General features: G+C 34.7%; 1 protein-coding gene across 2 annotated transcripts; it reads right to left on the bottom strand.

Annotated features, from left to right (window-relative positions):
* Positions 1-940: 940 nt before the first annotated feature.
* Positions 941-12,272, bottom strand: LOC129802430 (kinesin-like protein Klp61F). Of its 2 annotated transcripts, XM_055848232.1 has the most exons (5): positions 12,084-12,272; positions 11,470-12,023; positions 4,588-6,645; positions 1,125-1,444; positions 941-1,060 (listed from the first exon to the last, which is right to left on the bottom strand). In XM_055848232.1, the coding sequence occupies exons 1-5, from the start codon at positions 12,155-12,157 to the stop codon at positions 1,049-1,051; spliced, it is 3,018 nt and encodes a 1,005-aa protein (XP_055704207.1). In that variant the 5' UTR covers positions 12,158-12,272; the 3' UTR covers positions 941-1,048. The 2 variants fall into 2 exon arrangements, with proteins under 2 accessions (XP_055704207.1, XP_055704206.1); XM_055848231.1 differs by having other exon boundaries at positions 941-1,444.
* Between the last annotated feature and the right edge of the window lie 27 nt (positions 12,273-12,299).

The raw sequence follows: 12,299 nt of genomic DNA, 5'->3' as shown, positions 1-12,299 counted from the left end.
GAGGGGTGGGAGGGGAATAAAAAAATGTCCAGATATCGTTTTTTTATTGGGGGTCACCGAAAACCAGAAGTTGATATCTCTTGCCGTTTAAGCTCTAGAACGGTGACAAGTTGAAAAAAAGTCGATTACATAACTGCTCTCTCTTCGAGTTCGAGCAATAATAAAAAGTGATTAAAAATCGGTTTGCTTTGAAGCTGAACATAGAGCTCTAGTCCACCGCTATCGTTTTTGCTTCAATTTAGAAACAATTTAGAAGAACCAAATCTAAATCTAATGACTCCGGCACACCGTTTAGATCAGGAAAATTTCATATGATCAAAATTCACATCCCTTTCTTTCTTAAAGTTTAGTATATGTCTATCCTAGTCTTCCGCACTCTTTTTCTTCTTCTTTTGAACGTCGCACTAAATTAAATTTAGTTCAGTCGAATTATGAGTCCGAAAGAATGGGATATACTTATGCAAGTCTTCTGAAAAAGAAAAGGATGCGAATTTCGACTTCATGAAATTTTATCGATCTAAATGGTGTGACGGAGGCATAAAACCCAAAAATCTAAAAACCAAATCTAAATAAAATCGATTTTAATCGAAATTATTTGTGAGAAATTTTCCATTCCTTTCCTATTGAACTAAGATGCCTGTAGTAAGAACTATTTAGTACCTAGGACTGCAGGACTTTGGAAAATATAAAAACTTGGGATATAATAAATTATTATTCGGACAAAAACATTGTATTTATTCTAATAATAATTCTAATAATTCTAATTTATTCTAATCAACGCTAAGACGGCGGTAGCCGCATAAACGTAAAACATATAATTACTTGAAAAGGACTCGAGTGTAAGCACAATAAATAATAAAAATAATAATAATAATATCTAAATGTTCAAGTTAAAATAATTGTAACTTGGTTAAATGAATCTTGAAAAAAACTTCAAATATTTTCGAAAGATATCATTTATTAAAGATTAAGAGTAAATGTATAAAAAGCATTGTATTTTCCAAATCGAATAATTAATTACTCCTATTTGACAAAATCATTGGAGAACTTACCGGTTTTCCTGAAACGAAGAGAGGTGCAATAAGTAAATAAAACTAAATATAGTTGAATCATTGAAGTCCTACTTCGTCGGAAGATATCTCAATTACAGATGTGCTCCTAAGGTCATCTTTTCTAGCAAGAGTAGAGGTGATGACCGTGTTGGAATTGAGTTCTCTCAAACATCGAGTTTCAACGTTGTTGTGAAGTGGCGTGGAAGACACCTGTGGTCTCTCTGGCAAAACATCCAACTCCTCTTGATTACTTTCTAAATTTTCACCTGATGCTTGTGATCCCGATGAGATTCGATTGAGAGTTGTCCGGAAGCGATTGAGAATCCTCTCATGAGGTGATGTTGCAGCTAATTCTCTCGAATACTTGAACTCTCTCCGAACAGGAGTTTCACCTGAAGAACAATTTGTTGTGGATTTAATATTGGTTTTCCTTACTTTACAAAAATTCATCTAAAAGAATGACTGTATAATAAGAACTAATGAGAAGTCTAGGTGAAATATTGCAGGTGAGATACTTGTTATTGAGCAACAGAAATTATTGAAAATATATTTGGTTCAAGAGGTAAGTTATTCTGAAATTTCATAGATAAAATGTGACAAAACCTTTTGAAAGGACAATGGGCAAAAATGTATGGGAGCTTGTCCAACCTTTCGCCAGAGACGGGACTAGGTCTATTTTGTAGCTATTGGTGTATAACTTAAAATTTACCGAGACCCAAGTCAAAAAGGACTGTCAGTCTTTGGGAAATTAACTATCCTTATGAAAATTCACAACTTTGACAATTCATTACTCGAAAACGGCTTGACCGTTCTTAACGAAATTCGACTCAAAGTCAACATATGACTTAGGCTTTAAATAAATATTTTTATATTTTCCCTATGAGTGCTCCATCTGGTAGCTCCCATACAAGAACAAGCTTTATTTGACGTTTTTTCGGTTTCAAACGGTTCTTGCACATCTCTGTTTTAAAGACATCGAGCATTTCAAGGAAACAAAACGAAAACTTTCTTCTTGTAATGGGAAACCATCGGTATTTTCGGAGTCGCTGGTGTGTCTTTCACATATCTCCCAAAGAAACTTATAGTCTATCATGTCAAGTTTTTGAAATATCTTAAAGTAAGAGTTGTTAAGAAATGGATAGAATTATTTTATGAAACTTGCTTGCTTTTTCAATAACGTTATAACGTAATCGTAAGTTGTGGGTGCCAAAAAATAGAAGAAATCATATCCCTATCTCTCCATTTGGAATTATCCAGATTTCCCTCAAACATCCTCGAATATCCTTTAATTCCATTAAAAGTGCTGCGTAAAGTATATCCTTTTATAGAAATACTCTCTTTTTAAAAAGAGCTAGGATTGCTGAATGAGTTGAAAAGGTCCCGTTATCAAAAGAATTTTAACAAAAATTTCAATGTATAATGGCTTAATTAAAATATTTGTATTCTTAACTAACTTTTCAAGGTAATTTGAATAACGGTATCTTTTAGAATCCTGCGATCTTTAGAGGCTTTAACTCTTTTTTCAAGGAGAATATTTCTGCACAAGCGATATTACCCTACATAACAATCCCTTTTAGTGAATTTGAAAGATGTTCAAATATTTATTACGAAGATCTAAAAAATGGCAGGGAAAATGAAGAGATAATGATGGTTTGTTCTAGGAAGATCTTTCTTGAACCTTCCTTTACAAATTGTTCTTTGAAACGACCAATATAACTGTGTTATCACACTTGCACATTAAAATTTTAATATTATTCACATTAATTGTCGCTGGTGAGAGTCCAAATGTGTAATTTGTGTGTTTGAATCATTTTATATTCAAAATCTGATCTATTTGTTGATAAAAAGGTAGACTTGGCCCGCAAAATTTGATATAAATTGATTTTAGCATTAATGCGAAAAATTAATGCGATTTTCTCTTTAATTTTTTAATGTGAAAAATATTTATGCTTTAGGTAAATTTAAACTTATTTTTGAAGCCCAAGTCCACTTCTTTATCAATAAATAGAAAAACCCCAAATATTCAGTGACTCAAAGACACAAATAACATATTTGGACGCTCACAAGCGACAATTAATGTGAATCACATTAAAATTTTAATGTTCGAAACTTTCATGAAAATTCTATTGCTTTTAAAGTTGTAAACTTTAGTCACTTCTCAAATTTGATGTTTTACTGCTCATTTGTAGAGGGTCAATACAAAAATGAACTTATAAAAACTCAAAAACTATTAAAAGCCCAATGGGGGGGGGGGGCAGGACAAGGCTCTTGTCCGTACTGTACTACATTCAAGAATTAAAAAAAGTGTAAAAATGGGTAAATATTTCGTAACTATTTTTGCTTTCTTTTTTTAACGTAATTTCAGTAATAAATTTATTGAGTAATATATTTTTCGAAAAGTAGGAAGTTGTAACGTAATCTTTTTCACATATTTAAAGGATATTTAAGAATTTACAACGAAAACCTAAAAATCCACAGAGAAAGTAAAAATATAGTGTTAGAATATGTTTTAGAAAAGTCGTCCTTGAGTCTTCTAAAAATCGTATTTTTTGGCACTAACGGTTCACCATATGAGAAGAAAGCAAGTTTTTTAAAATGATTCTATACCGATTATTTTTAATAATCTTCTTTTTAATGGCCTATACACATTGGGAACTGTTTTCGTCAAAAATTGCATTTTTGACAGAATTGTGAATTGTGTTTCCACCTAGAGAAGTGCAGAAAATTTTCTTCTAAAAAGCATTTGTTTTTTGAAAATTACTCCCAATATGTAGAGGCCTTAAGACATCTTAAAAACTCGTCGTGATGGACCTCTAATTTCCTCGGGAGATATATTTTTAAAAAAAGCACCAAGGACTCCGAAAGTTTATTTGAAGCCATCAAATGGAGCAGTCAGACGTGAAATTTAAGAATATGTAACTAAAGCTGAGGTCGTACATTGACTTTGAACTTTGATCTGTTGAGGGGCTATGCGGGTCAAAGAGGCTGAAAATAGCATATTTTCTAACTTTTTTTCTCAATATAATAAAAATGTTATTTAATTCGAGCTCCTAGGCATATGAAATTATAACATTTAAACTATTTTAAATGTTATTTTTTTTTCACTGGGCTTTAATGTTGCCTTGTTCTCGATTTTATCACAAGAATTTGTCATATGACATTGTCATATCGTTACAAAATACCCCTACTGGTCTCCGTAAATTTTCCTTCGACAACAATGCCGTTAGAATGCCCTTAAAATTTCATATTATTTTAAAGAGGTGGAATATTATTCGGAACCTTTAATTTGTGGCTTGAATAATTAAATTTAAAGAAGATGGGGCAGTTTCACGCAGACATTGCATTACATATTTATTTTTTATGATGGTAAATTTAGTAATTGGGCTTCACGGGCGTCATGTATACAAATAACCAAAATTCCATTATATTTTTAGGATTAATTGCTCAAATAATCTATAAAAAAAAAATATTGAGTGAAACTGCCCCACCGCTCACTGCTTTTGCTTTCTTAATTTAAAAAAAAAAGAAAAGTTACCTGTTGATGTGTATGTCTTCAAGTCGTTCATGTAGAGATTGTTGATATCACTCTCCATTCGTTGAACCACATTGCAGATGAAGTCCTTAAAATCATCAGCTGAATCTTTTGTTTGACCGATGATAACATTAACAGAATTCTGCGTGTCAATTGTAGCAGATTCCTCTTTATCTACATCTTCTATCGCAGTTTGGATTTTCAAGTGGAAATTTTCCGTGGAATTTTTATGATTTTCATGGATTTTTCTACCCAATTCATCAGCTTCTGCCTTTAGATTGTCCCTCTGTGTACCCAGAACATCTGTCAAATTAGCCATTTCCTCAATGAGAAACTCAAAATTACCATCATTCTTTTCACTGAACTTTTCCATCATATCTTTGTGATCTTTTGCAATTTCTACGCTCTTCTCTTCGAAATTCTCCCGATCTTTGTCCATTGTAGCCCGACTATTGATGGCATTTTCACGGAATTCTGTTGCCTGCATTTGCAATTTATTGGATTTATCATCAATTATTTCCTTATCCTTGGAATTATTATTCAAAAGAGCCAATAGAGATTTATTTTTCTCTCTTGCAGCCATCATTTCTTTCGAAATATTCTCAAATGTCTCTTCATTTTCCACAATTCTCTGTCTCATTTCCTCATTGCGTTCCACCAGGATCACTTCCAAATGCTCTCGGAGCTGCTTCAAAAAGTCCATACTGAATTCCATGTAGTGTTCCACATTATCATGGGTATTTTTCTGAAAAATCTCCATATTCCCTAAAAGATTCTCAAAATTCTCCTTTCTTCTTGCCTCGAGACTTTTCACCTGATCCACATGTGCCTGCATCTCTTCGTGATAGTTCTTCTGTCGCAATTCGATCTCCTGGAGCATTTCAGTGAGTTTTTCACAATTTTTATCGGACATTTGACCAAGACATTGACGAAAATTGCCAAAAATGTCTACAGATCCCATAGAAGAGGTTCTATTGAGATTTTCCATTGCTAAAAGCTGCGTTCGCATCTCATTGGCTGATACTTTCTGTCGATTGGAATTTTTCTCCATCTCCTGACCAATTTCAAAAGATTGAATGTCAATATTTTGCCGAAAATTGATGACTTTGCTGTGAACCTGTCCAATTTTCCCATTCAATTCTTCAACAAAATTCTCCACAGTCTTATTTATCGTCCCATCGACAATTTTTCTACGCTTTAGTGCCTCATGTAGTCCATACGTATCCTCAGATGCTTCATCAGCCACCTCAATGAGGCTCCTTGCCTGACCCGTCAGCTTTTTCTCCGTAGCCTCATGAGCTTTGACCAAATGCGTTGTCTCCTCATACTTCTGCTCAGTCCTTTTAAGCTGTAACGTCGTCTGCACCACATGCTTCTGCAATTCCAGAAATACCGCTTCTTTCTTCTCCAATTCATCCTTGAGGGCACGTATCATCAACATTTTCTCATTGAGCTCCTTAATGTGACTATCAAAATTTTGCATCATACTCTCATAATCATCTTTCGGCAGGAAAACCCCAGTCTTCTCTCTGGCAGCATTGAGTTCCCTCTTCAATCTATCAATCTCCTCCGTGTAGTCCTTCAGTACAGTCTTCTTGGTCAGTCGCTGATTAATTTCAGGTCGATTCTGAATGTTCTTGGCCCTATGGGCATAATCCAATGTATTCAATGTCTCCTCCAGATCCTTGTGTCCAGGCGATATTGTTGCAATAATTGATGTTTTCGTGCGTCCACCCAGAGACTCCTGCAGCAATCTCGTCAACTTTGACTCACGATATGGCACATGAGGCTGACGCTCAACCAGAGCCGTTATCACTCGTCCCAAAGTCAATAGAGACTGATTAATATTTACAGTCTCACGTGTTCTTATACCCTTCTCATTTCCTGCCTTTGTGATATTCTCACTGCCCGCTAAATCAACCAGATTGAGCTTACCAGTTTTCAGCATCTCCTCACCATCGATACCATTCTCTTTAATGTGCACGAGAATTGAGAAGACCGTGTGGGAGCGAGATGATTGAGCATTCATGAGCGTTGTTGCAGTTTTCCGCCTCTCCTGACCTATAAGAGAGGATTAGCCTAAAGTAAATGTACTTCTTTTGAAACTTTAGCTATAGATTAGCCTAGATCAGGGGCATGACGTTTCTTATGTTTTCCATATATTTTTAGAGTGCCGAAAAAACTTTTGAGTTTATTAGCTATTTTCTGTCACTGTAGTATGAATTAGCAGATAATACAAATACAAAATAAAAGCCAATTTAATTTAGATTATGCAACCGAAAACCCCAAATTGGCAACCTACGTAGTTTTAAAGACATCTCGTGAAATGTGTACGAAAACATGAAAAAATTTATACTAAAACTGGTCACATTTTTCAGAGCTAATGTCACCACCCTGTCCTAGATCAATTTATTGTAGATGAGATTCTTAGCATGAGCCAGCTGGGAATACCATTGTTGACTCTTTCGTCTCCTTTGGGGCTCTGAGTACCCACGGAAAAAAAATTTTATTGGACTATTTAGAATCGATAAAAATCCGATTCTTCTGGATATTTTAAACTATAAGGACGTCCAAATCTAGGATATTTTTTGCGTGATCCCAATTAACCCCTGAGCTAAGATATTCTTGGTCAAAAATCGTGATTTTTCGCGATTTTATCATTTTGAAATAATTTTATCATATTTGACCACTAAGAGGTACAATAAAGTGAGTTTCACTGAAATTCGTTCGCTGGATATGTTGTGGTTTGGAAAGAGTTAAGCCCAGATAAGCTTATGGTATATGAGATTCTTTACAGGTGACCTCGACAAGTGCAACTCGAAGTCCTTGCAACGTGTGGCATGAAAATTCAATTTTGAGTTGAATTCTGGATTATGGCTCAAGTTAGGGAACAGCAAGGGAGGACTGCAACACATCGTTGGAAAGGTCTTCGCCTCATCTACAACATATTAAAATTTAAAGAAAAAGCACCGTCTAGTTTTCGAAATTATTTGACATTGAAATTTCGAAAAACGATTATTCGATTAAATCGCATGAAGTTGAAGAATTCAAATTTTGGTCTAACTTTTTCTTATTCAAAAGGTCTTAGGTCCAGCTATAATCAGTGAAGGTCCGATGAATGGAAAAATCGATTTTCGAAAATTTGATTTTCAATATTTTGAAAACTAGACGGTTCTTTTTCTTTAAATTTTAATATATTGCTGCTGAGGTCGAGACTTTTACAACGATAGGCTTCACTCCTCCCTTGATGTTCGCTGACCCGAGCTATAATCGAAAATGTCTTTACCGGACTGGATTTTCGGTGTTTATGAAGCGATTTCGATGAAATTTTAGTAGGGTGGAGTAACCACTCATCGCCAATTTTAGGAAAAAGTGAAATTTATTGTATTATAACTTTTGACCCCTCAAGTCAGATAACTCAAATTTGACACAAAACTACTTAGATATATTGACTCTAGATTCGTCAAAACAATTGTCCTACAATTTAACGCGGGAGTACCTAAAAAACTGTTTTTCATTAACAATGCAAAAATAACCAGTTCGTCGCCACCTTTTACCACTTTTCGCCAGTTCTGTAATCACTTCTCGCCACCCACTTGGAAAAGTTCAAACTCGATTATTTTGAGCAAAAATATGCAAAGAATACATTCAGCATTTTTTTCCTCATGATCACCTTATTATTACTAACATTAAATGATTTTTCTTCACTTTTATTTGAGAAATCAAATTATTAGACTATTGTAGAAAGTGAACAAAGTAGATTTGACAACTGAGAATCTATGAAGTGAAGTTAGCGTCGCCTATTGAAAAGCTATGGCGACAGGTGGTGAATCAATTTCAGAATATTACCACTTTCCGCCATGGCTCATTTTTACATAAGAATTATATAAAGTGAAATATTAACTAACTAAATACAAATTTTATGTATTCCTCGAATGTAATTAAATGTACAATAGACAAATTATTTATTTAAAATCGTATATTTTGTTCGATAAAAGTTTCATGACACTTACTATATTTGGTAAGAAATATTGGATTCGATGCACTTGCTTAAAATATTCCTCTAAAATATGCTCAAATATTTAAATTCAAAACAAAAAATTAGTGTTTTTCGACTCTATAAGTAACAGCAGTAAAGATACACGTAACTTTGCGGCTAATTTATTTCATGAATTGTGAAAAATAGCTATTTCAATATACGTGGCGAGAAGTGGGGCACTGGCGAGAAGTGGTGATTCCACCCTATATTAACATTTTTAGTAATATTTATTCAATCACGAAAATAGGGTTCATCCCGTTTACAATTGTGATAAAGAGAAAAAGAAAAACAAGTAAAAAAATAGCAACAAAAAAGAAAGAAATAAAAAAGAAAAATAAGAGAAGGATTTACAATAGTATAAGAAAAGGTAAATGAAAATTAAATAAGAAAAAATCTAATAAGTGCTTCCTTAAGATTCAGCCTGAAAAAAGCGTCGGATGCCATCTGCAGACCTACGCAAATCACTTGGAACGGAGTTAAAGATAACTAAGCTCTTTACAAAAAATGACCGGTAAAGACAGTCACTCATGACCTTAGGCACTATGAGTCCCCGGACCCTGGTCGAGCCCCCCTAACCAGAAGACTCGACAGGTACTGAGGACACCCAAATATTAACAAATTAAATAGAAAGAGGACAGATCTTGAGTTTAAGTGTGAAGTAAGGTCACAGCCAATAAATTAAAAGGGACAGATAATCCTAACCGGCTTATGTAGGTGAGATTCTTAATGTGAGCTAACTCGCTAATAGCTAACGCTATTCAGTTATTTTGAATCAAATTCGTGAAATTATACAAATTTTATATTTAAACCAAAATATCAAAGATTTGGATGAACTGACAGAAAAGTGACATATGGGTGAAATGCAGACCAGAATGTTTTCTATAATTTTACCGTAGAACTTGATCTCATCAATTACTCAGAAGCCGAGATAATCGAGGTTGTTTGTTTCTGAACTCGTTTTTTCGCCCAGAGCGCCCCAAGTGTTCATTTGATGAACTTCAACTATAATAAAGAATTGTTGTATTTTGTGAGAGTTTCCATTTCAAACCATATTTTAAGTCTTGGTCGAGAAGAAGTAGTCAAATTGACATCTGAGTGGTTTCAAAGCCTTATTATGGGAAAAGTCACTTTTTTCACACTTAAACGGCAAAATCGGACAGATCGCATTGTCTGATCGAAAAGTGATGTATGGACGAAATATAGATATAAATGTCCTCTACAATTATGCTGAAGTAATCATCAAAATCGGTTCAGCGACAGTCGAGATAATTGAGTTTATGTGATATTGAAATTGATGCACAAAGGAATTTGAGTTATTTTATTTAGAAAATTTAAAAATCTTTATTTTAATAATAGCACCCCTAGCGGTGGTTTTATAAACTTCTGATGTTAGAAGGGGAAGTGACATTTCACGAGAGCTTTCCAAAACACCAATTTTTTTGAAAATTCGATGATTAGAACCGGAGATATGTCCATTTGAAAATTAAATATTTGACCCCTTCTAGCTCGGGTCAGGGGGTCGGATCGGGCTACCTTAACCCTCTAACGGTGTTTTCTTTAATATTCGAAGAAAAGTTCTAAAACAATGTTTTCTAGGATAATTATGATCCAATAAAGTCGAAAAAACCATCCATTCTTCATTATTTCTTTTAGTTTAAGCGCTAGGTGAGAAAATATAATTTTTTTTTAAAACTCTTTTTGCTTCTAAAATTCACATTTTTAGTTTTTTCAATTTTTTTAAATAAAATATGCAAAGTAAAATGACATACAGTAGAGTCTCGCTATAGGCCATCGCTCTATAGTCCACAATTTATCGACCGTTGATTTCAAAACACTGATTTTAAGTTAGGTTATGTTTTTTAGTATGCGACATGCATAATTATTTTAATATTTTTGGCAAATTTTATTAAGTAGTTGTGATAATTGTGATCCATAATGAAGAGAGCGAGGACAAGTACCACAATCGCAAAGAAAGTGGAAGCCGTCGAGCAATTTCAATACTAAAAGTCGTTGATAATTTTAAAAAATTACATGGACTATAGTGTGCGACCCAAGTGTCAAATTTGAAACCAAATATGGACTATAGCGAGACTCTACTGTATCTTTCAGTAAAAAATAAATTTATTTTAGTCAGATAACTTTAAATCGGTATTTTTATGGAAATTGGAAATGAGTTTTTTTGCACAAATATTTTTTGTTACTTTTTCTCTGACCTGTCACACAAAACTGCGAATAGCAACAAAACGAAGAGTCAAAATGAGTTCAAACTTTTAAGAGATGTTTATAAGACTATTACCGAGGACACTATAGCACTTTTAAATAAATAAAACCTTTATTGTCGCTGTAAATGTGATTTTTGTGAAGACCGCCTGGAGGCGGTCTTACCCGTTAGAGAGTTAAGTTTGGTACTGATCGAAAGGCCTTAGGCCCAGCTATAACATACTAAAATTTGAGATCGATCGATGCCATAGGGGCTGAGTTATTGGTAAAGCACTGTGACCTGAGTAGGACATCAATTTATGAGTTGACTTCATATAGCTCACTATAAAAAAAAAAGTATTTTTGCCAGGCTTGGCTGTAAGGGACTGGAGACCGGTCAATTCCATAGGGGCCGTTGATATTCTTCATTTTTTTTTTATTGACAGTTATAAAGATCAAAGAGCGGCTGGCCGGACAGGAGATTTTGTTAGCCTCCCATATATTCGTGATTAGGGAGTGGCAAAACTCATTCTGGCAAAGTTTGAGCCAAATCGGAGAACATACGATTTTGTTAGGATTGCAATAAATGTGAAATTGTTAAGAATCTCTCTCAATGATCCTACACTAAACACAATAATCACCCTTACCTTTAGCCAGGAGCTTGTAAACATCATCCTTGCTGTGGACTGGAATTTCCTCTAGTCCATGAACAATGACAGATCCCTTCTTTGTGGTATCATCGTAGATGCGAATTTTGTTGTCTTCTGTTGCCAAGAGGTCGCACAGCTCCTCATTGTACAACTCCAAATAGGATATTCTCATGGAAAACTCAACATCCATCATTCTTAGTTCATCAAAGAGATGCACCACTGCCCTTGGGATGATACCAAGTGGACTATCGTCCTCCCAGGATGCTTTTAGTAGAGGAGCCTCATCGCCCACCATCGTGTACGTCTTCCCCGTGCCTGTCTGTCCGTAAGCAAATACCGTGCAATTGTACCCACTGAGGACTTCACCGATAAAGGGAGCCACGACTGTATGGTAGACATCCTTTTGTTTGGACTTATCCCCAAACACTCGATCAAATGTGAATTTCTTGGCGATCTTTGCATCGTGCGTCTGTCGCACCTGAATATCCCGGTTTGTGGGAACTTCCACTACTTCAACTGAACGCTGATGATGCTCCCGGACAGACAGTGGCCTGAAAATAACAGAACATTAAGTACATAAGACTCCCAAAGACATTTTATACCAAACTCACCGAACACGCAGATAGACCTGAATATTTTGATTTCCTCGGCTTTTCGTGTTAGTGCTGGGACCACTTGTATCCATTTTCAAATAGTTACTTCAATAAAATACTGTGAAAATATAAGTTTTTTCCAAGAATAATAATTACAAGTAACGCTATCAATCAAGCTCGTCTTAAAAACCGTTGCGGTTGTCACAGACTATGTTTTCTGTTTTCGTTGGCGAT

Source organism: Phlebotomus papatasi, chromosome 2 (genome assembly GCF_024763615.1).
Source record: "Phlebotomus papatasi isolate M1 chromosome 2, Ppap_2.1, whole genome shotgun sequence".
Lineage (NCBI taxonomy): Eukaryota > Metazoa > Arthropoda > Insecta > Diptera > Psychodidae > Phlebotomus > Phlebotomus papatasi.
Note: the sequence above shows the minus strand (reverse complement) of the source record. Positions and strands in the feature narration are given on the sequence as shown.